This window comes from Populus euphratica, unplaced genomic scaffold (assembly GCF_000495115.2).
Source record: "Populus euphratica unplaced genomic scaffold, PopEup_1.0 scaffold3.1, whole genome shotgun sequence".
Lineage (NCBI taxonomy): Eukaryota > Viridiplantae > Streptophyta > Magnoliopsida > Malpighiales > Salicaceae > Populus > Populus euphratica.
The window spans coordinates 153,112-178,532 of record NW_011499847.1 but is presented as its reverse complement, the minus strand read 5'-3'; the positions used below and the strand labels follow the sequence as shown (position 1 = coordinate 178,532).

The 25,421-nt window shown below is 33.9% G+C and overlaps 3 protein-coding genes and 1 pseudogene across 4 annotated transcripts; 2 read left to right on the top strand and 2 right to left on the bottom strand.

Moving 5' to 3' along the window:
- Positions 1-251: 251 nt before the first annotated feature.
- LOC105138836 (glycine-rich RNA-binding protein 4, mitochondrial-like) lies at positions 252-2,436 on the top strand. Its single transcript, XM_011045049.1, has 4 exons — positions 252-424; positions 1,585-1,653; positions 1,731-1,837; positions 1,909-2,436. The coding sequence occupies exons 1-4, from the start codon at positions 307-309 to the stop codon at positions 1,942-1,944; spliced, it is 330 nt and encodes a 109-aa protein (XP_011043351.1). The 5' UTR covers positions 252-306; the 3' UTR covers positions 1,945-2,436.
- Positions 2,358-9,164, bottom strand: LOC105138844 (nicalin-1-like). Its single transcript, XM_011045052.1, has 14 exons — positions 8,735-9,164; positions 8,485-8,657; positions 8,128-8,231; positions 7,308-7,374; positions 6,295-6,387; positions 6,050-6,214; positions 5,817-5,957; positions 5,642-5,719; positions 5,103-5,215; positions 4,951-5,011; positions 4,496-4,663; positions 3,609-3,710; positions 2,901-2,990; positions 2,358-2,768 (listed from the first exon to the last, which is right to left on the bottom strand). The coding sequence occupies exons 1-14, from the start codon at positions 9,033-9,035 to the stop codon at positions 2,706-2,708; spliced, it is 1,719 nt and encodes a 572-aa protein (XP_011043354.1). The 5' UTR covers positions 9,036-9,164; the 3' UTR covers positions 2,358-2,705.
- A 3,085-nt stretch (positions 9,165-12,249) lies between these two features.
- Positions 12,250-16,040, bottom strand: LOC105138823 (NF-kappa-B inhibitor-like protein). 2 transcript variants are annotated; one of them, XM_011045043.1, is made up of 9 exons: positions 15,835-16,039; positions 15,121-15,287; positions 14,801-14,908; positions 14,668-14,724; positions 14,063-14,143; positions 13,685-13,719; positions 13,356-13,445; positions 13,108-13,267; positions 12,250-12,803 (listed from the first exon to the last, which is right to left on the bottom strand). In XM_011045043.1, the coding sequence occupies exons 1-9, from the start codon at positions 15,950-15,952 to the stop codon at positions 12,684-12,686; spliced, it is 936 nt and encodes a 311-aa protein (XP_011043345.1). In that variant the 5' UTR covers positions 15,953-16,039; the 3' UTR covers positions 12,250-12,683. The 2 variants fall into 2 exon arrangements, with proteins under 2 accessions (XP_011043345.1, XP_011043346.1); XM_011045044.1 differs by lacking the exon at positions 12,250-12,803 and having other exon boundaries at positions 13,175-13,267; positions 13,356-13,450; positions 15,835-16,040.
- A 374-nt stretch (positions 16,041-16,414) lies between these two features.
- LOC105138812 (ruvB-like protein 1) lies at positions 16,415-22,011 on the top strand (annotated as a pseudogene).
- The last annotated feature ends 3,410 nt before the right edge of the window (positions 22,012-25,421 follow it).

The following is a 25,421-nucleotide window of genomic DNA, read 5'->3' as shown; positions in this document are numbered from 1 at the left end:
TGAAGTGTGGTCCTTAACTTAATAGATTATTATAAAAAATAAAATTTTGATCATAACTCAAAATCAAAAGTAATTTCGTTCATAGATCAAGCTAAAAGACCTCTAAATTTCTCTTAAAAACTTAAATTTGTTTCACCTTTGTAGAAGTTTTGGATGTTTTCAAATCCCAAAACGTAAATGTAAGTATCTATATAGTTAGAGGACTTATTTGAAGTTTTCCCAACATTGCTTAACTCTGAACTCACTACACTGCAAAACTGCTTCCTGCTTAAGGTGCCCTGCTTCTCTTCCCTACTGAAAAAAAAAATGGCGACTTTAACAGGAATTACCCGAAGCTCTGTCAAAATTTTCTCTCAACCGCAACTTCATCCTCAACCCCTACTGTTCTTCTCCAAAGGATTCTCTGCTAAGGTTTTTGTCAAAGGTATTCTCCCTCCCTTCCTCTCTTCTTTCAAAATTTTAGCTATAGTGTTTGCTGTTCTTGTTGGAAACAATCAAATTTTATAACACCCAACAGAAAGCTAGCACTCATTTCTTGGTATCAATAAGTTCATTCAGTTTACTAAAGAAAACCCAGAATTTTTTATCCAAATTTGTGATTAATTGAAGCTGGATTTTTAATATTTCAGTTTTATGGAAGAAAATTGGAAAAGGAAAAAAAGAAGGGATTTTTTTTCTTTCAAAATTTTAATAATATATGCTTCCCATATATACCAAGTAATTCAAGTCGAGTTTAGCAACAAAGATGATGCGCAACTTGGAAGTTCTTGCATTCACTTTTTGAATGTATTCCAAGTAATTCAAGTCGAGTTTAGAACAAAGATGAAGCGCAACTTGGAAGTTCTTGCATTCACTTCACATCTGCAGAGTCTGCACAACCCAGTTCACGGGTCTCATTTTTGTCCAACATGACTCAAGGATTTGCCTGGTTTATCCACTTCTTTCTTAGCCTAGCTAGCTAGGATTCATCTTGCAGTTGAGTCAATCTACAAGCCCTAAGTTTTATACTTCACTTAAAACTTAAATGTACAAATTTAGAATCCTTGTCTCGTTTCCAAACAAATTTAAAGAGTAAGTTCGTTTGTTCTAAACAATTGTTCTTGTTTCTGCTTAAGGTTGAATTACTTTTCTTCAAATTTGTCTGTTCAGTTAAAAAGATCCTTGAATTGTACATACGAGGTTCATGATATTCTGCGATTGAGCTTTGCTTTACTTTGCTAGCATGTTCAAGGATTCCTTGGTGCTTGCCCACCTAAGTATTGACTTCCCTGGGCATGTTTGTGTACTCTATTATACCCATGATGAGCCAATTTAGCTACTTTCGGATTTGGGTTGGGGCAATTACGGAGTATGTGCTCTCACAACTCAATGGAACCTTGTTTTCGAACCAGTGAGATCAGTCACAGGAGGTCATCTTTCAATTCCGTGTCTTTAAGTGGCAGAAGGATGTGTTTAGTTTTATGCTGGCCATCTACCTGTCTACAGCAACCCTCCTATAGCCAGGCTTCAATAAAATATAGAAGCTTTGCCCTATGCCATCTTTGCGTGCTATTTCTGTTGCTTGAACTAATAGCTTTGCTGCAGGTTTATCTTTCTCCAGTACAGAGAAGAAAATAGTTGAAGCATTTTCAGAATTTGGAGAGGTCATTGAAGGTGCAACCTGATCCTGTATTTAACCTTAAAAGGCTCGTTTCTTTCCTGATCATTGTTAACATTCTACTCCCCCCCAGCTAAAATAGTAATGGACAAAGCCAGAAAGAGACCTAAAGGTTATGGGTTTGTAACCTTTGCTAAGAAGGACGCCGCCGAGAAGGCTTGTGAGGGAATGAATGGGAAGGTAATTGCATTTCTTCTTATGTCTCCATTCTCTAAACTGCCATACCAAGAATAACAAATGAATGCTCGCAGCTGCTAGATGGACGAGCCATTTATGTGAGGCTTTGAATTTACCAGCGCAACGCCGCAGGAGCGCCAGTTCAAAGACGGATACTTTTTTTCGACGCTGGATTGCTTGTAAATTGAGGTTAAATCCCTCGGTTAACAATTTCAAGGATGACAAAAAGTGGATCTCGCTCAAAATCAAAGAAAATTATAATTTTAGTTTCCAGCCCTTGGTTTTATTGTTTTTTAATTCCCAAACTTTTTTTTTTCTTAAATCAAAAAATGCCTGATTGCAATTGTTGCGAGGTTGATCTGTTGGCATTGGGTGCTATAAAAAAAAGTTAACTTGAATGGATAGCGATGATGGGACACACATAAAGATCAATGCCAGCAGTTGCATTTATTTACTGAGACAAACATTTAAGGTCGTGAAATTGAGAAATTTAATTTCCATAGGAAACTGCACGAAAACCTCACAGAAAAAGGCCACCACGAAATCATGGCTCCTCTACAAAAATTGCTGGCTATTGTATCTTGTTTGAAACATCCTTTGCCCAAAAAAGTCTTCATCCTACGTTAACAAATCTCAACTCATTCAGCATGATAAATTAAAAAAAAAAAAAATCCTGCTAGGACCAGAATTAAACTGATCCCTCGTGATTCTGAACTAAACAATAAAAAAACAAAACAATAACAAGCTGCTAGTAGCAACCAGCAAACTCCTCCGTGGCAGAGATTACATTCTACGCTACATGTGATGCTCTTCAACAACAAAGATTGACAGCTTTGGTGCACAGATCCTAAGAGAATTTCATCATTTGTTGTCATGCTGTTTTCACCTTACGAGACGGAGGCCGTCGGAATAAACTTATAAGATCATCAAGACCCTGTTAACAGCATCATTGGAAATTCAGCCTTGTAGTTCAGTTCACTCGCATATGGTTGTGAAGGCAGTGCAGCGAAAAAAAATGTACATTCAAAAAACAATGAAAGCTTGATATAAAGAGAAGAGAGAGTACCCTTGTTGTGATGACAAGGAAAGTGAAAAGTATAATCAAATATGATCCTAGCACTAGAAGCAACAGCAAGTCAAATGTTACGCTAGCAACCTGTAACAACACATTTGAAATGATTATCGTTCAAGCCAGTGGAGAAATTGATAATTTAGTTCGTACAAGACAACAGGTGCAATAACATGGAAATAAAATGCATCTCAAAGGTCAGAAGAAAATTCTGGTTAGTAAATACAACAAAGATTGTGCTGTAAAGGGCAAAAATACCATGGATAAATAAATGTTACAAGGGGATTTCCTAGATCTGGTAATATGTGGGATCTTAGAGAAAGAAACTTGGAGACAATTCTATTCTTCAGTCTTTTGCCAAGTGACTGGTCTCAGCACTTGAGTTTGCATCCATGCAATTATCCCAGCACTCAAGACTTACCAATGTTGCACCAAAAAATGATCCACAGCCAAATCAATGCGTGAACAAAGCAATTTAGGTTGAGATTGTTATGGTTTGGAAAATCAACGAGAGGAAGACAGTGAACTATAAAGTTATACCCACATATCATTCATTAAATATGCTCTCGAGACACTTGTGTTCAGATACATAAAAAAGACGTCTTTTCCAACAAAAAGAAATATCCAGATATGAAAATGACACAGAGGGAGGGAGACAGGCATGTTAAAAAAATAATTCCAACTGGAGAAATAAAAAGTAAGAACCTGATAAATATTTAGTTTAGCTTTAGTTGAATCATAGAGTGTGAACATCCCATCAAGCACCTCATGATGCACATTTACTTCATGAGTATGATCTTCTAGTTCCTGCAGAAGGACAGAAACAAATCAACTCAAAAGTAAACAATAGAAAAAAACTGGAAGAAAGGAACTTTAATGTTTTCTTTGCAGTGTTACGCTGCAGCCTAATAAAACCCCCAGACCCCAAACCAAGACACCAAATCAAATTTCTCAGTGGGAAAAAATAACGGTTCTTTTCCAGTTTTTTAAGTAGTATCATCAAACATCTCTTAAGCACTAGGTACTAGACAGAGGCATTTATACAGCTTCTTCCTGTGTTTTGGATAAATTGGATTCCAGAAGTCAGCATTGAAGCGACCATCAGAAAGGGAAAAAAATATAGGTGACCAAGAACAGCTTGCAAAAAAAATCAATCTGATAAAACTAGTACTTTGAAATGATAATGACATCGGTGTGAACTCTATAGAAGGAGCATCCTCAACATAGAGAACAAAAATTAAATTTTATTTCATTTTCTGTATTGGGGGAAAAAACAGAGAGAGAGAGAGAGAGAGAGAGATACATTAAGTGTTTATTCACATTAGCACATGAAAAAAACAATATTTCCACACCTACATAGAATAAAAGTTAAACAGTTGCCAAACAGAAAGGAAGCTGGCTGTAATGAAAGAAATTTGAATATTTCAACTCAAATTCGCAATTTTGGAAAATATAAAAGAGTGTAAATATCCTACAAAGTAGTCTGCAGTTAACAAGGCCTGGCACAAATTTGAGCAAAAAGCACCATTGACCATACAATAAAGAAAACCACCAAAATAATAATTGTCCAAGAACATTTGCAAATAATAGACCTTTTTCAGTGCCATGACAAATGGGTCATTCTTTGTTAGAAATGGCACCACTCGAGGTGTTTTTGACAAAAGATCCAACCATGATCTTATGTAAGGAGCATTAACAGCCAAACTGGTGTCGTCCGCAAATATTTGAATGTTCTTCCCTTGGCAACCATAGATATGCCTCTGTATGACAAAATAAAATATCTCAGAGAACACAAAACTAAAGAAGTTCCATGATCCAACAATTTAGCCATTTGTAATCAACTTGTTCCTGGTATGAAAATCCTGACACAGTACCCCATCATATAGTTAATTCTAATATTCTGAATCTCATGCATGTTAGCAGCATTTGAACAGGTAAGCACACAGCTGGTGCCTTGATCTCACTCCAGTGAGTGCTACTTCACAAAATTAGTCTTAAAACAAATGAGTAATGAAGTCAAAACTTATTCTAAGGTGTGTGACCTTACCGCAATGCTCTCAGCAACTAGCTTGATGCTTCTAACTATTGCAGTTTCATTAATAAAATGTCTGTCCAGATAAACTAGATATCAGTATTGCAGAAAAATATAAGATCAAGAATATTTTATTTATAAAAGAAGTTCAGGTTGAAAAACACAACCTGCTATCAGACAGACCTCCAGTACTTTCTAAGAGTTCAGGGGCTGTCGATAGTTCAGAAAGGGTAGCAGCCGTCACTCTCAGCTTTGAAAACTGTTCGTGCTCCCAAGCTACCTACAGCAGGTCAACAGCTATATCACCTGGACTATATGAGAGCATCGAAAGTACAGTGTTTGAATCAATTAAAGCAAAATTCTAGTAAATGACAGAAAACCCCATCCGTAATAACCAAAAAGGATGCATACACAAAGTAAACTGATGTCAGTCATCACGATAACAATATCAAAATATTATTTTAAGAATAAACAGCTGGTCATCTAACACACAGTTTGCTTTATTATGGCTATGCCAATATCTCGTTAAATGATGAAAACTCCTCTCCTTGTGCTGCAGCACAGATAACGAGAAAGAAAACCATCGATTTCAATGTTCAACACAATTCTCCAATGTTTACTGTTCAAGATTGACAAAAATATTTTTTCTTGAACTAGTAAGCCAGAAAAATGTTGAGGTTCAAATTTTCTGGTAAAAATGACTTACTCGAGGATTTGAAATATTAATTTTCTTGTGCTTGAGACCAACTTCCAAGCCCAGTTCTTCCGCTACAGTAGAGAAACCCTACAGAAAACTCAATGGGTCAAACTACAAAACATAGTAATGCTACTTGGCACAACAGAATAACAGCCCTGTACAATTTAATGTCTCATCAGCTTACTTCAAAAATTTGTTTAATAAAGGCATTCTCGGGAGGCTTGGACACATGAATCCACAATTCATTATCCCATGAGCCAATACTATTTAAGCAAATAGCATAATCGATGCTCTCTCGTAGACGTTGATCAAAGCTCCAAAGCCACTTTCAAAGCAAAAATACTAAGATAAGCAAACCAAAGCAAAGAAGTAGATTGTACAATTAAGTTCATAGAAAAGATGATAAGATCTATGCACCTTGTGAGTTCCATTGTAGTTATAAGGTCCGCCAGATGTTAGCCCAAAAAGTAAATTATACCGTCCTCTTGTCTTTGGATTAGAATAAAGAAGTGAAAATAACCTAGCTATTTCAAGAAGAGCCACAATGCCACTCCCATTGCTATCACTTCCAACAGATAATGCCTACACGTGTAACTACTTTCACATCATTATACAGTGAATACAAGTTGCAAAAGTTTATATATCAAATATAATATACATACAGGAGCAGTTCCGAAAGTATCATATGATGCTACAATAGCAATAGTCGGAAGTTGATTTGGATCTCCATCTGCTTTCAGTCCTCGCAGCCACCCCTGCACAATTTAACCATCATTCAGTTTACAAATCATCAGCACTAGCATGAAGAAGAAGCTCGGAGACCTCAGCAAGATTTCCCAGATTACAAACACGAATAATAAAAACAGCAACTAAATTCATTAATAAGGGTGTCTAACAACTGTTAATATTTCTATGTGCTGAAAATAGAGTGAATTATATTAATCAGAATTACAATACTTCTAATTGTCAACACAGAACTTTGAAACCACCATATGATTTGAATTTGTTTGTCAAGTAACGTGCTTTTACACCTGAATTTACATTCTGCTTTTGAAGTTCCCAAATTTTAGTCTTGCTTGAGCACAGTTTGCACAGCCATTAACAAAAGGTTGTGTGTTAATCTATAGGTGCCAACACATAATTGGTGATGGCTGTGATATTTAAAGAAATACTGTAATGGTGTGTGCTGAAATATTCATAATTATCTATTAAACCTTACACGGCAGAGACCAGAACAAGTATTAAACCCAGAACCCATATCTTCATCATGTCTTAAGCTCAATACAATTAAATAATGTTTGGAAAGAGGCTAGATTAGTATTGACAAGTGTTTCTGGGCTTTTGCGATGCAATAATGTAGCTAAAGATAACAGAGCAGAGACCAGAATAATAAATTCTTGAGAAACAATGTGTATATCAAAGCAAAATACACCATAAGTTACAAAACTGCATTGAAATCATATACAACAGGTTTGTTCAGCATCAGCATTGATTTTGATTGCAATACATTTGAGGCCAATGCATTATTGTTCCCTTAGCCAGCAGAATCTGGGGGACCCAGTAGCCATGTTTCTAGCAAGTGAAATATATCAATGATGAGATGCTCATGGCATGCAACAAATTCCAGTTCATTATGTCTGTTCATTTCCAATGGAAAGAAGAGTTGAAAGTCGACCTGAATGTTTGTGATGCCGGGAGATGCAATTCTCTTAGGTTCTGGAGCAGAGACAACAAACTTATAGCTGCAAAATTTCCAAGCAAAAATGAATGCAAGAGCCCATCAAACATATTATCAATCTCAACATAAACGAACACACGCACATGTAAAATCACATTTCATGGGCATGACCAACCATGAGTTGGAAATATGATATATTTAACGTTCAAACCAGATAGCAACCAATACAGGAAGGCATTGCATGTTTTTTATTTATATAGAGCATCAATATCATGGGTTAACCAGCAGGGGAAAATAAAAATAGAAATCCAAAATAATGAAGCATGGGGGAAAAAAACATGACAAGAATAAGTTCATACAAAATGGGTCTTGTTTGCACCTATTTCTGGCTCAAGAAATTGAGAAAAATCATTATCATACAAAAAGAAACTAAACTGAACCACTGTCCTCCCTCCATGAAAAGTTCACCTTAGGATTTGAGCAACTTCCCCTCAACTCATATTACCATCTTGTAGTGCTTAAATCTGCAGTGAACATGCAAATCCTGTTTCACCTGCTTACCATTTTCTTTGTTTCTTTCTTTTATGTTCAGAATAGATTCTCTATTGCTCAGATATTCTGATTCACAAAACATCATAGGTTACATCCAGGATTCGAAACCCAGAGTTTGCTCAAATGATGCAAATTTGCAAGAAACAACAACTGTGGGGTACCTATCCAAACTCGTTTTAGCATGCTGGATGTATTATTTTCTATGCTGAGGACATAAAACTTTTAACTAGAATTCTCACTTTCCATAATAAAGTTAGGAACTAACCCGCCAGTCGTTGCAGTAGCAGGCTGACCAGAGACATCACTCCTCTTGACATCAGCCAGCACAGCATCAATATCATCATCCTCAAAAGCAAAATATACCGGATACTGCACCAAAAAATGTCACAACAAAAACAGAATCACCCAAACCATTTCAAATAAAATGATAAAATATGCTAAGCATGAGCATATCTCCTCACCAAATTCGTTATTTTTTTTTTACTTCTCATTTTAGTTAAAAACAAGAAATTAGACCAACCTCAAGAACAAGCTCAAAAATAGTAAAATCGGATCCAGCAGTTTCCTGCATAAGCAATTCTTATAGAACACGCAGATTTTAAGCATAATTTTTTCCACTCACAGGTATATTGGCATGAATAAGCAATCGTTCAAGCTCCACCAAAACAGTCTTCATCAGCTCCTTCTCATGAATTTGATACTTACTCTCCGTCGCAGCTTCTCTATTTTCAAAATTAAACATTTGCGGCAGCAAAAACAATAATCCTCCTAGAGGCTTTCTTTGCGAGATATATTCTGTCATTCAATCAACCAATTTAATTACTTTACTAAATTTAATTAAGCTCTAAGATCAATTGGAGAAGCAATTTGACCTTTAACGAAAGTGATGTTCAATTCGCGAACAGGAATGATGAGAACAGTGCGAGAAAGATCGACGCCGGGTGCGAAATGCAAGGAGCCGGCGTGGTGGTTCAGGGTGGCGAAACGAGATCCGAAAGGAACGCCGGATATGTCGTATTGGATTAAGCGGTAGACATCGACGACGGTGGCGGCGTCGCAGAGGTCGACGCAAGTGACAAGGATGAAGACGAGAGCAATCATTGAGTAGATTGATTCTAGCATTTGACGCTCTCGCGGATTCTTCGACAACATAGTTTCTGGATTTGATTGCATTGGATCTGATCTAGGGTTTCAATGACTGATCGATCTGTGAAGAAGAATATAAGTATCTGTAGTGTTTAGTTTAGTGTTGGTGATGATATTAGTGTAGAGAGAGAGAGAGAGAGAGAGGCTTGTTGACTGCTCGTTGTTCTGTTTAAAATGAAATTTGATAAGATATGGAAAAACTCAAATCAGTCCCTCCACTATGTATAATATTTTAGAATAGTCCTCCAACTTTGGGTTTCATCAATTGGCTCTCCATCTATATACATTTCATCGCTCGGATGTGATCCTTTTATTAAAAATTGTAGATGACCACCTTAAATGTTAAGAAATATCTAACTTGAAATTATTGTTGTTAAATTTTGATATGACTTGAAAATTTTTTATCTAAAGCTTCATCCTGATTAGGTTTTTAGTTAAATTAAATAAGTTAATCAAATTTATTTGATATAGTTAAGTTAATTGATATGATTAAACTTGTTTTAAACTCAGTCAAGCCAATATTAAAAATAATAAGATAAAAATATTATTATATTATTAAAAATAATTGAGCTGATAAATTAATTTTTTAATTTATCTTTTAAAATAAATGACAATGTCAAAACTATCTACTCGTTGTTTTTTAAATTAAGACAAGTTGGATCAAAGCAGTTCTATGTTATAAGTTTACATGTGTTCTTGGATGTATTGAGTGCAAGGGGAAATGGGTATTTTAACTTATAAGACTAGGGGAAATTAGGGTTGGTTGGGGAACATGTGACTAAGATATATACTATTTAATGCAATTTAAAATACAGGGGATTGTATATAGATGGAGGAAATGATTAGAATTGGTAACTAGAGGTTCCAATCGAGAAACTATGTATAACTGGGGGATTACATGATGCATGTCCAAAGCAATTGGAAATAAATTGTCGTGGCAGTTTATTAACAGGCACAATAATTTAGTCAATCATTAAGCATGAATTAAATTTTTAGTTTTTGATGTTATCTATGTTGCATTTCATCGCACTTTTTTTTAATTTTAAAAAATAAAAATATATTTAAAAAAAAATTAATAATCAAGTTAATTTTTAATTAATTTAATAATATAATTAAAAAAATAACATGGACAAAACTGAATTATTACGTAAAATTTAAATATAAAATTATGTGTCTATCATGTATTATAAATCATGAAGTTAGAATAATTCAGTAAAAAAATTTAATAATAAAAAAAATAAAACTATAAAGGTTAATAAACAAATATAAACCAAAATATTTAATAGTGTAGCAATGATGATTTACTCGATTATATTTAATAAATTTTTTTATTAAAATTAATTTATAATAAAGTCAATAAAAAAATAAAATTTATTGAAAAAAAATACCATATAAGATTATACACATATGTATATAAACTATTGATGAATTATATGAACCTCATGAAAAATTAAAAACACCTAATATAATTAAGAAATAATCAATATTTTAAAAATGCTAGATAAAAAAAATGACATAGAAGGGTATTAATTAAAAAAAACAAGAAAAACCTAAGCATGTGGGTTTTAAAGCCCAAACCTACATTCTTCGGCTTGTTATATTTTTTTTTAATAGATAGATAACTTTTATTTTTTTAAATAAAACAAATAGGCAACATGTTGCTTTTTATAATAAATAATAAGTCATCTATTTACTTAAATTACACCCATTATTATGATTCTTGAAAAATTAGACCTATATGTTTTTTACTAAAAAGTTTTTTTAACCCATTTCAACCACGAAAAGGCTTTCCAAATATCGTTAGAATACATATAAACCAACATATCAATCTAGCAAATCTGAAAAAGGTTCAAATCACAAAATTAATTTGAAAAAACTACTTAATCCCTAATTTAAATATGGTTTTTAAAGCTATATTAAGGTTTAAAACAATCACAATAGGACTCATCTCATCTAGTGGAATCAATTTTAACCTGTTAGGTTGTTATAGTTGTCACTAATGAATAAATTTTTATCTTTTTAATGAAAGTTGGCAACTCTCTTCTTCAATAAAAAAATAACTAAAAAATAAAAAATTAAAAGTTAGTATTATTTTAATATCAAGAAAATAATGGGAGTAAAAATATACTTTCCAAACAACTAGCAAAGCCATCATTTATATTACCCATAATTTTCACTCTAGTCTTTTACCTTGCAGTTTAACTCTTCCCTAACACAATATACAACTTGATGCTATTTTTAATTTAAAATAATTTAATTGTACAAAATAAAAATTTGATAACCAAATTAAAAATAACAAAAAATATTATTCTAGTTTATAATTTTTAACCGAATTTTATGAGTGAAAATATATTTTTTAATTTAATAAATTGTCCGGATGAGGTGAGTTTAATAACTATAGTATGATAACTGATTAATATCGAGACTTGAACTTTGATGCAAAGCAATCAATTAGCAAATCTTGAAAGTTGATTTAAGAACTAAGAATGATGTGCGAAGAAGAACCACATCAGGTTTTTAGCCTTGATTAAAATAGCTTCTTGAATGAAAAAATTCTCAAATTTTCATCCCCCACCTATTCCATTGCAATGCAATCCATATGTTAATTTAGGATTCCATTAATTTGGACCATTCATAGATGAATTGGACTCAAGCAACGAATTTTTAGCACAATTCAACCTTTGTCTTCATAGGAGCCGCCCAATTCTGAGCTGCTTGCTGGCATCAAGCTATTGGTCTTTTGCCCATCTGCTGCAAATTTTTTCTTTGATTTTAAATTATTTTTTTATATAATTTTAGATTATTTTGATATGTAGATATTAAAAATAAATTTTAAAAAATTAAAATATATTATTTTGATATATTTTTAAGCAAAACACGCTTTAATATATTTCTAACCTTCAAAACAATCTCTAATACTAGCTTTATAGGCTCATGTGGCAATTGACAGTTTTCTTTTTTCCTGTGTAGTTTATACTTGCATGAGGCCTCAACCACACTAACAACCATTAAAAATGCATCCACAGGTTGAAGATGAAGTTAAGAGGCACAAGCACAACAATTTTGGAGGCGATTTATGACAGAAGACTTGTTTCACTCGTATGCAAATATGGGGAACTAGGATAATTATCATCATGCCTTTCGGTGTATTGCTTCCTTACTCCCACAAAAACAAGATCCATCACGATAATTATCCGTAGATCCTACTTTGATGTGAGTGCTTACCAACAATCAGGAAACATTAGTTTCAGAAGATGGACCTGAATTTATAAATGAAAGTGTTAGGCAAATCCATTTAAAAGAATTCATGGAAGTGACAGAAATTAGATTATTCTGTATGATCTAATTACAACACTGTCGCAAAGCACTTCCACTAGTGAAGAGCCTACGCTGGAGTTGCACGAGTCATGTTCTTTGCAGGGGGTTTGACTTAAACCAGCAAGCTTTGCTTGAACTCACTTCAGAAAACCATGCAGTTCCATTTCTGAGTAACCCTTGGGATGGTTTTTTTCCGCGGGAACCTTCTCAAGGAATTCAACATGGGTTGACCAAATCAAGGGAGCAGGAATTGCAAACTGTAGTGCCTACTAAGCTCTTTGGGAAGCATCTCATTCTACTATGAAATGGTTTAAGCGTGGAGGGGTCGTACACCTTTGACAAGCTTGAGCAAAGATCTCAGTCACTTGAGCCTTCCCCGCTATCTGGGAAAACAAGCTTCAGGTCATCATTATCTCTGTATACTTGCACGAGAGCTGCGGCTTTGTATACAAACATCCCAAACATGGCAGGCACAATCTGTGGGAGAACAACAGAATGATAAGAAATTAAGAATCAACTCACTCCTTTTCTTTCATTCCTATCGCGAGACCACATGGGTAGCCAGCCTCCCACCCCAAAAAAATTGAAAACTCCAAACCTAGTGTGAGTACATTTGATTTTTGTAAGATTCTTTAGTTTAATGCTAAGATATTTATTAAGCTAACTGATCCCTATGAACAGAGACTCGAACCACAATTTTTTCATCTCCAACAGCATTACAGAATTTTTCTTCAGTCTGCAATTAAATACTGCTAAAGGAATGGTTTCAAGGAACATATACCTGGATTTCAAAAAAATCATTGGCAAAATATTGGTGTGACAGGATCCACAATCCATAAATTGCAGCCGGTATCACAATCCTTGGGGATGAAAGAGCAATACCGCTTCCCTTAATTGATCTCTCAAATGAGTCCCTAAGATCCTCACTTCTTATCCCAATCCTGAGATCAAAAGCAGCTGCTGACTTAAAAAAAAGAAGAGAGTACATGATCACTTAATCAAAGAAATGAGTGGAGTTTTTCATTATACTTCTTAGACTTCTTTTTCCTGAAAATAGGAGGAACCATTTCCTTGGAAAGATTGTCTGCATGTTGATATAAGAGTTGAAGGTATAAGCAACTGCACTGAAATTGAAAATGGTTAGATTGCCAGGATGATCGCAAGTGAAAAAAGGTTCCTATTTTAGTCTTCCTAAAGGAAACTAAAACATACAGCAAGTTATATCATAAAGCTAAGGTCATTCAAATGTCAAATAATTGGATATCTGACATCAAGAAGGTGTTAACTCATTTAAATAGATCACCTGTAGTTCAATGGAAAAACAGGCTGAACATGTAAGTAAAAGTGTGTCAGCTAACCTGAAAAGCACTCCAATTGCATAACTAACAGCAGCCTGTATAATCAATACATAGATAAGTTTTCCATGAGAAAATGATATTGACATTTCTCCAATATGTGTATCAATTTTTAATCGATAAGACCTGCCAATATATGTACATAACAAAGGAAATTAACACCCTGTTTAGTTTAGCTTAACGACCATAGAAAGTCAAGGGAATTTAAGTATCACAACTGTATGAGATTCAATTACGATGATGTTTAATATATTTTCCAATTAAATCATGTCAGAAATTACTGATCAATTATAGCAGAGACCATGCCCTTTATAACAGATAGATTATCTACAATACTAGGTTTTTGATACTCGTGCTGCTTTTTTTCTGTGAAAATTTTACCTGTACCGATAGAACTACTAAGCAATAACCAGTACATGCAGTTCCAATGCTAACTGATAAAAGCATAAGTTCCCTTTTGAGCTGCAAGAGTAAAAAAAAATAAAAAAATATCAGTTTGTTCTCAAGCATTACAACAATGAACTATTATAGTGAAATTGTACTTAAAACTTCAAAGAAAAGAAATAAGAAATATGGTCCAAAAACCAGTAGGCCATAGGAAGGTACACAAGAACTAGATAATGCCTACAGCAGAGTTTGCTCATTGGAAGAACAACATAACACTTGCATGCTCAAGTTCTTGTGTATCTTCAGTTAAGTAATTACAGTCTTTCCTAAACATAAAACTTATCCAATATTAAGCAAATTTGCCTAAAATAAATGACAAACATCAATCATCATTTTCAAAATACAAAGGACAATCTCAAACAATATGCAGTACTAAACATGTAAAGGTAAATATACTAAAATCCCATGCTTAATGGAGGAAGGAGAACAAAACTAAGATGAAAATGTGGACAATGAAATCCACCTAACAGGTTGACTTGAAACTTAAGAGAAAGACAACATCAATCACTAGATATGCTGAGTTCAGGTTACTATCATACAGCTTCATATTCGAGAAGGTTCAGTCTCTTCCTTCTGTCACTATCATCCTGCAATGCCTGTGCCATAACATGCATGGGTAAGCGATACTGACAAAAATTTAATTTGACAATAATGTACCCATCTAAGCATTACCTTAGCAATGGCTTTCTTGTTCATTGGTGCTGCTGCATTCTCAACTAACACCCACTCCTGGGTTCTAGACAGTTTCAAAAACCCACCATTATTATCAATTTCCATGACCTACATACATTAGATCAATCAAAACTCATTCATAAGAATGTATTATAATAAAGATTCAGCGATCAACATGAAAAAAGGAAGAATCAATCATCCTTTGATATGAAACAAAAATAGAAGAAAACCTATGGAAGAAAAGAACAAAATGTGGGAACAAATAAAAAAAGAACTGAAACTTCTTTTTTTCATTGTGATTGTAAAAGAGTTCACTGTACCTGCTCTGATTCTTGAGGAATGTCGGAAAGTTTATCATCATCAACGTCAACAAATTCCGCAACCCCCCTCTGCCAAAACTTATCACAAGCTTTGGATATAAAATCTCCATTTAGTTGTCTTTCCCTCAAGAACACTCGCAAAACATCATCTTCAGCAAGCTCACTCACTATAAAACAAGGAAACAAAAAAGGACAGCACAATGACTAATAGCATTAAAATGCCGACAGCCCATGAATCGAAAGCGACAAAACGAAAACCTCTAATTTTGAAGCAATAATACACATTTCCTGCTTAACCCCGGTAATTCGAACTTACGGGAGCTGGAAAAATGGGGAGGAAAATCTATATACCAACGATCAAGGTCAGTCATAATTCTTCAGTACTTCATTACAACTCACTTGAACTCACTAACGAATCTAACTTTAACACTGAAAGCATTACAGAACACGATGACATAAGCCTAAATTCATTTCAATATCTGTCAAAAAGTCTCATTTCTCAGAGTTAACAAAAGCAGCAAAATGGGTCTAAGAAATAAAGAACATTCTTCACTTTTATGCTAGATAAATTAGCATTAACAGCAAAAATTCATCAATAAAACAAATTCCATTAGTGTTGATGGTTCATATGATCATTTACGAAGCTTAAACTCTCTAGAACACAAAAGAGAACGAAACTTTGCATAGAAAACAGAGAGAGAGAGAGAGGCTTACAAGGCTGAGCACTAGCTCTTGAAACCGAGACTGAAGGTGGGGTTTTCTTGAAAAGAGGAGGTCTTGGAGACAATTTTGGAGATGTGGAGAAGCAAGCAATTCTAGAGAGTGTATCCATTTGACAATTTTCAACTGCTCTGCTATGATGATGGCGGCCTTTTCTTTTTTCTTTTTGATGAATGGATATGAATCACAAATACCTATCAAGCAATTTGGTAAAAGATATTTAAATCACCAAATGTTTACATGGCTTAAAAAAAAAAAAAAACATTCCAAGAGTATATTCTAAGGTTAATTATAAACTTTAGTTACTGTAGTTCAAGGAATGTAATATATCAGTCCTTGTTGTTTTTTTAAATGTGTAAGCACTTTTTGAATGACAACAAGAATTATTAACAATTTGACAAAAAATAAAATTAATTTGAGAGAGAATTCAAAATTGCAATAAGGTGGAAACTTGTTTGAACTACATGATCCAAATTGAATCCTCTGGTAAAATATAGGGATCACAATGTAACTAAACTATTGGATCGTAAGTTAAAACAAAAACATGTTTTCACTTTTTAAAGAGAAGGGCTTAGCTGACAACCATAGAACTTAAACCCTCCACTTTGCCGGCTAACGGACCTCTTCTGCACTGCTAAAAAAAAAACCTAACTTAGGAAGGACTGAAGCCAGAGAGAGAGAGAGTTGGAGAAGATGAATATAGAAGAAGTACAGTCCACTACCAAGAAACAGAGAATTGCTACTCACACTCATATCAAAGGCCTTGGCCTTGAGGTATGTCAACACTCTTCCTCTTTACCTTTCAGGGTTCAGGATTTCTTAAAACTTTCCTTTTTGTTGTTTTAGGCCAAAATGGGGCCTTTTCTTAGTTGGATTTATACAACATTTTGAAAACTATTTTCAAGAATTGATTTTTCTTACTAGTTGTCACCCTGTTGTTTCTTGTTATGTTTCTTTGCAGCCCAGTGGAAGAGCAATTTATATGGCTGCTGGCTTTGTGGGTCAGAAGGAGGCTAGAGAAGCAGCTGGCCTTGTAGTTGATATGATAAAGCAGAAGAAGATGGCTGGCCGTGCTCTCCTCTTAGCTGGTCCTCCTGGAACTGGGAAGACAGCTCTGGCTCTTGGAATTTCCCAGGAACTTGGCACTAAGGTAGCACTCACAATTTTTTCTGTCTGAATTCTCAAATGCTTGGCCAATCTCTTATGCTTTTTTTTTTTAATGATATTTGCCAAATTTTTGATAATGTTGTTTAATAGTTGGTAGTCTTTCGAGTTCATATTGATAAGGGTTTTGCTTGTTATTTGCAGGTTCCATTTTGTCCAATGGTTGGATCAGAGTATACTCGTCAGAAGTTAAGAAAACTGAGGTTTTGATGGAAAATTTTCGGAGGGCAATTGGTCTACGTGTCAAGGAGAATAAAGAGGTCTATGAGGGAGAGGCAAGTTATATCCGCTATATTTCTTTGCCAACAGACGATTATCTCATAATCTTTAGTGGATCTTCAAGCTGGTCCGAGATCCTGATGTTGTGGTAGTACGTTTCAGGTGACTGAACTCACACCCGAAGAAACTGAAAGTATAACAGGTGGCTATGGTAAAAGCATTGGTGGTGTAATTATTGGGCTAAAAACTGTCAAAGGAACAAAGCAACTAAGATTGGAAGCCAGTATATATGATGCCTTGATCAAGGAGAAGGTAAGCTCTTTTAATTCTTTGTTTTCAAAAATTCTTAATCGCTACTTCCAACCTATATGTGTTTTAGAACTCTTTGCGAGCTGGTGCATAAGTCATCACTTATTGTCATTCTATAATAGAAAGGGACTTGTACATTTTGATCACTTGTTTATTCTCGTAGGTTCTTGCCTGCTAATAGTTATAAATTCTTAGCGCTCGTAGTTTTAACTTAATCTCTTGTGAAATTGAAATTGTAACACATCCAATACAATTTGCAGGTAGCTGTGGGAGATGTTATATACATTGAAGCAAATAGTGGGGCTGTCAAAAGAGTGGGTAGAAGTGATGCTTTTGCTACTGAATTCGACCTTGAAGCAGAGGAGTACGTCCCACTTCCTAAGGGAGAAGTTAGCAAAAAGAAAGAGATAGTTCAGGTACTGCTCTATTAGCATCAGGTGTGTTGTAAATTGTATATTTATTATAGCATTTGCCCAGGCTTGGTATTTTGCCATTAGAGGCTAAAATGGTTATCTTCTTGCTCCTATATTTTAGACAATGACATCTTTTTTTTACTATAATCTATGTATAATGGCGCTGGTATATGTTGCAAGTTGGTTCTTGATAAAATCTTTCAGCACAGGGGTTACTTTGTCTTTTAAACAGGACTGACATCATTCTTTGAATTGCATGGAATCAAAATGATAAGACTCAGGTGTCATATGTGTGCAATAGTTGGAAAATGTGTCCTTAAAGGACCCTAGCCAACGCTTTTAATCTGCATTTTGAAGTAGCAGCTCAATGGCTGCAAGCTTTCTAATAAAGCATCTAGGGATTCAATGCCCTTTACTTCGACTGAACCTGTCTCCATGTGAATCTTTTCCTTAAGAGGTTCTAAGCAGTTGCTTTGTACTCATAATGGTCACCATGAATTTTTTTGTTTTGATTTTCATATCATCAGGATGTAACACTGCATGATCTAGATGCTGCCAATGCGAGGCCTCAAGGTGGGCAAGATATATTGTCTTTAATGGGCCAAATGATGAAGCCCAAAAAAACCGAAATCACTGACAAGCTACGACAGGAAATAAATAAGGTACTGCTTCTGAATCTACGGTAGCATTTAGTTACACCTCATTTCTAGGGACCAAGGGCCGAGTTAATTATTTGAAAAACTAAAATAAAATGATGTCATTTGAAATTACTTATTACCTTATTTTGTTTGCAAATTATTCTCAAATCTGCAAATACTTGCAAATAGATCACATGCTAATTTGTAAGGATCTAAAGTCTTGAACTCATTCTATTTACATGTCTTCTGTTTTCCACTAGCAAACAAATAAATGCTTTATGTTTTTGGTTGCATAATTACACTTTCATTACAGATAGCATGCCTTATTTTCTTCCCATTTTTTCAAGCTGTCAAACTTTTAACAGTGATAGGTTATCCCAAGTTGACTGAAACAAAATTTTTGATGACAGGTTGTTAATGGGTTTATTAACAAGGGTACTGCAGAGCTTGTTCCTGGAGTTCTATTCATTGATGAGGTCTGTTTTTTCTCTTACAACATTTCCAGAACTTTTTCATGCCCATATATATATATATATATTTATATTTACCTTTCTTTTCTCAAATCAACACTCACAGGTACATATGCTGGATATGGAGTGCTTTTCATACTTGAATCGTGCTTTGGAGAGCTCGCTGTCACCAATAGTGATCTTTGCTACAAATAGAGGAATATGTAACGTAAGGTACAAAGGATGTTTTATGTGCAATACAAGGCTTTGCTTGTCCTCGTGTTAGAAACACTGAAAGGTCTGTCAATTTATTCGTATTTGGTGGTTTAGGGGAGCCAGAACTTCGGTTCTTTCGTCTTGGTTGAGGAAGGAAAAGACTTTTGGATGGTCTTTGCTTTATTGTTGATCATGTAGGAGATCTAGAACTCTGGAATGATATTCGATGTAATTTATTTTTTTTAATATTTAGCACCGCATAATTAGGAAATTAAGGGATGAAGGGCTGCTTTGTAACTTGTTATGATAGTTGATAAATAATCTGAAGAGCTGCAGCACGCTAGGATTAATTGCTTGGGAACGGGTAGTTAGTTAAGAACTGCATTCAAGTGGCAGAAATACTTGCTAGGATTTGTAGGCATCACACCTCCATGGATATGAGACCTCACCAACTTCAAATTTCGAGGTGCAAAGGCTGCAAGAATCTTCTTCAACTTCCTTTCCAAAATGACAACTTTTAGGATCATCATATAGACACCTTACTGGTAGAGTCGGCCCCAGAGCAAATGGATAACTTTAGCAATGATAAGGCCCCTACTTAATAAAAAGACTCCTAGAATAGATAGATAAGGTATATTTATCAATTATGCTCTATGAAATGAAGATGGTCTCCGCTTAAAAATACTCAAAATACAAAATGAAGATTACTCAAGGTTTCATTTGTTAGAGATACATAAAAAATAAAAAATATTTTTTTGAAAAAAAATATTTAAAGAAGTCCCATTTATAATTTTATTCAAGCTTATATTCACCTTAAGCTGGCTATGTTTATAGGCAGTTAGGATAGATGGTTGAATCTGAGTGTCTTTTACTCATTAAAGAGGTTGTTGATTGAGTGGCAAGATATTTCAGATTTTAACACCATTTGTGAGGCAAAACTGTAATGTGTCCATAAATAGGCTTTTGCTTTTAAGTTCTTGACACCATCATATGGAGCCTGCTTTAAAGGCATACTGAAGTTCCAGATATATTTAATGATTCTGCATCCAAAACCCTGGGTACATTTGTACTCTCTTGGCCAAGTACCTTTCTTCTTTCACCGAGATTTTTACATCTTTTCTGTTTTATAATTTTATAGATTCCACGTGTGTTTACCTGTTATTTTTTAATTTATTTTTGGCAGTTTTGCTGGTTTAAAGTCTCGTGTACACGGGTTCTGCCCCCTTCTCAAAGATAAAAATGGAAATAGACATGAAAAATATTTATTAAGTGCAAGCTGTCTTTTCTATTGATAGTCAATTGTTCAAAAACTGGTTTTTATTTTTTATTTTTTTTGTCTTTAAAATTTATTTCCTCCTTCTTGGGCAGACTACTTCTTGTAGTCTACGACAATTGTTGTTTGTAGTGTGCAACTGAATACATTGTCATGTATGGAACAATAGCTTCTAACCATCGTCATCCAAACCTTATTTTTTGAAAAACTCGTTTTCTTACGAAAAATATTCTATGATGATTTTCATAACATTAGATTTTGTATTTATAGAATCTAGAAATCTTTATATCCTCTTATCTCAGCAATGTATTTTTCCCTGTATTATCTTAGGGTTATGAGATTTTGTGACATTGTAGAAAGAGAATCAAAATTCTTTTAAATGTATCGATGGCTTCATTTTATTATGTTTTGTGTGAGTATCAATATAACTATATTTTAATTGTCCTCTTCTTGAAACGGCCAATAGCTTGTGCATGCCTTCTACTTTGTCTGTAACATGCTCTTAAATCTGAATTACTGACATGGACAAGTTGCTGTGTAGAGGGACAGATATGAACAGTCCTCATGGCATCCCTGTTGACTTGTTGGACCGGTTGGTGATTATCCGAACAGAAAATTATGGTCCTGCTGAGGTGATACAGGTGGGGTAAACTGTTGCGTAATTTTGCTGTCAAACACTAATTTATTGGCTACTGATGGACTTCTGTTGTTTTGGTCAGATTTTAGCACTTCGCGCGCAGGTTGAGGAACTGCACTTAGATGAAGAGAGTCTAGCCTACCTTGGAGAGATCGGACAACGCTCGTCCTTGAGGTCTTGATAAAATTCATAAATTTACATGAGGTGCAAATAAGCAAGCCCTCCTCCTCAAGCATATGCTTTAACTGGTACTCTCTCTCTCTCTCTCTTCAGGCATGCAGTTCAGCTATTATCACCTGCCAGCATTGTGGCGAAAATGAATGGTCGAGAAGAGATACGCAAGGTAACGATTGTATCAATGCATCATCGCCTGTTGTTTGTGATTGAATGTACGCTAAGAATGTTTTTCAGTACAAACTCACGTGTTTTTTTCTTCTTCTTTTTTTTGTTGGCCGGCTCAACATATAGGCCGACCTCGAGGAAGTATGTGCATTATATCTCGATGCCAAGTCATCGGCCAAGTTGCTTCAGGATCAGCAGGAGAAGTACATCTCATGATTTTTCTTCGTTCACAGAACTTTATATCTGAAGTAGCAGTTTTGTGTTCACGATCGACCCCATATGGAATATTTTATTCCAGATGTGGTAGGGTTTTCCCCTTCTGATTAAGAATCATTGGCTTCGATTCCTTCGAGAAAGCAGTTGTAAAGGAAAATGAATTATTATATTGTAACAGTTTCAGAGGCGGATTAACATGAACTTTTTAAATGCAATGGTTTATTTGTTCTTTGACTTCAAATCCTGTACTCGTGCAACCATGTATTTATTATTATAATTTTACTGTTGCATCTTATATCTATTTCATGGTGAGCACAAAATATTTGTCGCATGGTTGTTCCAGGATCAACATTGTTTTCAGGGATTAGTTAAGCTAATTGCTATAGTATAGAACGCTGTTGTCGTTTGTGGTTTATAGGCAATGAAACAGATACCTCGTGGTATGGTAAATGGATATTATGAAAAATTCTAATATGCAACACTTGGTAATTTTCAGCAACACTTAGTAAGGTCGACACTCAAGTAAGGTTTGAGAATCTTCAACTATTAATATTTGTTTTCAACTATTAATATTTGTTTTTGCTGTTAAAAATATTTTAAAAAGATTAAAATTTTTTATTTATTTCAAATTAATATGTTTTTAGTATTTTCAAATTATTTTAATATATTAATGTCAAAAATACTTTTTAAAAAATAAAAAAATATTATTAACATGTATTTTGATAGAAAAATTTATTTAAAAAATAATTATAACCACACTCTCAAACAAGTAGGTAATCTATTATAAGTTTTGAATCAATTTCCATAATAACACACCTTATATTCAATGAAATCAACTTCTATATCACCTCGTTCAATACTTATACCTCTTCCAATACTGAAGTGAATACTTTTCTAAGTATCTAGCTTTCATAATATATAATTGTCTTATCATGATGTCTAATAATATATCTTACTTCCATTGCAGAGATGTTTTAAAAAACACTGCATCAATATTGTATTTTAATTTTTCTAGTGATAGTTTCTCTCATTATAACAAAAAAAATATTGACAAAGAATCAATTTCAACATATATATATAAGTTGCTTTTCACTGATTTAAATAATCAATTCCCTTCTTTGCTGCTCATACTGTCACCATTTTATAATGCCATAGCTTCTCATTGTACTAATTCTAACCAAATAATTGTAGTAGTTTGTTCTATCGTCTCCTCATCCAATATAGCTAATAAACTAAAAACATATCGTTGAAAATTGATCATAAATGTTATATGAAAGACCGTTTTAATCTCCTACTAACATGCAACTTGCAACTGAAAATAGACATTGAAAAAAAACATGTTTTATAGATTCCTTTACCCCTTCACGAATAACATGGATATGAGGAACTTTTATTCACTTTTTAATTAATCTATTACAAGTTGGAATGCAATGTTAACACATTCACCAAAAAAAATATTTAATCCTTGAAGGGATCTTCAAATTTCATTATTTATGCCAATCTTCATCGTATAATATGTTAGATTCGACGTGTTGATGTCAAAGGCAACACGAGAACTAGATTTACATGAGTAAACATTTGTTTTGTTACGGTGCTAGATAATGTTGTTCTTTATTTATCTTGTTGTTAATAAGATGCTTATAATAATAATAATAATGACACTTGTTGGAGAAAACAATATCTTTATTAAATTTTTATCCCAACAAGCTACTCCCGCATTCACCAAATCACATAATCGTACACATTCTAGCCCTTTAATTATTGGTGTTTCTAACAATCTATTAAGACTGGATAAAAAATAGTTTTTTTTTAGATTAATGTGGGTGTTCGTGTTAAGACTTGGTAAAAGATAGTTTTAATTACTAGTGTCATTGCTTAGTTATTTACTATTTTCAGTTCTAAGCCTCCAATGGCCATATATATTGTTTTTTTTAGATAATTTTAATTACTAGTGTTATTGTTATTGCTTAGTTATTTACTATTTTCAGTTCTTAAAGGTCACTATGCCCAATATATTAATTTCCACTGCCCCTGAGATTTCTAGGAAGCAGCAGTTGTTGAATGGAGTACAGGTAATTAATTTTATAAAATGAAATTTACTAATATTAAACAAAAAAAAAAATCAGATCCCTCATTGAAATTAAATAATACTTGATTATGAGAAAGAAATTTATTTAGTTGGAAGAGAAGGATTACAAGAGGCAAGTATTCAATGGGGTTTGTTGATTAGAAGGAAGGAATACCCATATAACCCAAAAAAAAAAACAATGTGCATCTTTATATATATATATATATATATTCAACTCTTAATAAACTATATAATCATCTTCTATGTTGTGGTCTTTGTGTGACATGAATAATGATGAATGCGCGCATAACTCACTGATTATTAATTAATTAAGGTGCTGGCGGCTTGTATTTTTTTTTAATATTCTTTGATGGAGGGGAAAACATTAAGCACGCCATGGCTGACTTTTTGTGTGTGGATTGATGTGAATTTGGTCTTGCTGTGAATAATCAGGAAACCACTGTGAGATAATGAAATTAATGTCTTCTGCGAATCAATTGGCCTTCATCTCAAATTAATTAATGGATTCAACCTACAACTATAACTGTTTCAATCCCACTTTATGTTTTGCACCAAGGGATGAAGGGGTCGTTCTTCACCGATATTGATGACCCCCACCTTGAATTTTCAAATTAATTAAATTTATAATTAGCTTATATATTTTGAATTATGCTTTGAGTTTTAGAGCCCGTTTATTTTTGTATTTTAAAAATATATATAAAAATAAATAATTTTTTTATTTTTAAATTATTTTAATATATTAATATTTAAAATAATTATATATATATATATATATTCAAGTAAGAATTACTTTAAAAATAAATTATTATTATACTCCTAAACACCCGTTTAATCTGACTGACGCATGTGTTTAATCTTTACCGTTGGATTGCTTTAGTTGCCAGTATCAAATATCAAATAAGCATTCAATACATATTCGTAAGTTGTTTGTCTGTTCACATCACACAGCAGTTAATTAATTGGTTGATTTACTGCTAAGAAAGTGAAATCTAACCAAGTTCCTCTGGTTGTTCGTTGCCTGCATTTCCCGGCGGTGCCATCGGCCGGCTCTGCACCCCGGAACCCTGAATGCTATATTTTCCGCTCATGCTTGACAAATTAACGGGTGATTAAGATACTGGTATTTACATGCTGTGATGCTAATCTTTTTTATTAAAACACCCATAATAATTGGGTTATTTTTATTATTAAAATACTCTACAAAAATACTGGTATTTACTCGTTTAAATGTATTTGTTTTAGATATTAAAGTTAGTTTTGTATACGAGTTCCATCAAAAAAGCTTGAAAAACAAAAAGAAATTAACTTTTATAGTTAAGTTATGTGTATAATTGGATTATACCCAACCTTAACAACCTTAATAATTTCAACCATAATCTCTAAAACAAACACACTTGGCAAAGTTCATTTCCATACCGTATGGAACCAATTCAATTGAAAATGACATAATCTTTAATTGATTTTAAAAAATCAAATCAATACCTACTTTTAAAATTCTTGCAGTCTAGTCCACTACCATTTACTGACATCTCATGCTGGTCTTCCTTCACAAAGCTATGGATGATAGTCATGGTTGATCATGGATCGGGGGGGGGGGGGGGGCAACGCAGAAGTCC

Bases quoted from the DNA above. Each gene is read 5' to 3' on its own strand.
- LOC105138836 (XM_011045049.1), top strand. From the start codon at position 307: ATGGCGACTTTAACAGGAATTACCCGAAGCTCTGTCAAAATTTTCTCT. The intron at 425-1,584 runs GTATTCTCCCTC...GCTTTGCTGCAG, and splicing joins TGCTAAGGTTTTTGTCAAAG to GTTTATCTTTCTCCAGTACA. The intron at 1,838-1,908 runs GTAATTGCATTT...GAATGCTCGCAG, and splicing joins GTGAGGGAATGAATGGGAAG to CTGCTAGATGGACGAGCCAT.
- LOC105138844 (XM_011045052.1), bottom strand. From the start codon at position 9,035: ATGCAATCAAATCCAGAAACTATGTTGTCGAAGAATCCGCGAGAGCGT. The intron at 5,216-5,641 runs GTAAGTCATTTT...GACCTGCTGTAG, and splicing joins TTAATATTTCAAATCCTCGA to GTAGCTTGGGAGCACGAACA. The intron at 5,012-5,102 runs GTTGTGTTTTTC...TTATCTGGACAG, and splicing joins GGAGGTCTGTCTGATAGCAG to ACATTTTATTAATGAAACTG.
- LOC105138823 (XM_011045043.1), bottom strand. From the start codon at position 15,952: ATGGATACACTCTCTAGAATTGCTTGCTTCTCCACATCTCCAAAATTG. The intron at 14,725-14,800 runs GTAATGCTTAGA...GTTATGGCACAG, and splicing joins ACAAGAAAGCCATTGCTAAG to GCATTGCAGGATGATAGTGA. The intron at 13,268-13,355 runs GTATAATGAAAA...TTTTGATCTCAG, and splicing joins AGGAAAAAGAAGTCTAAGAA to GATTGGGATAAGAAGTGAGG.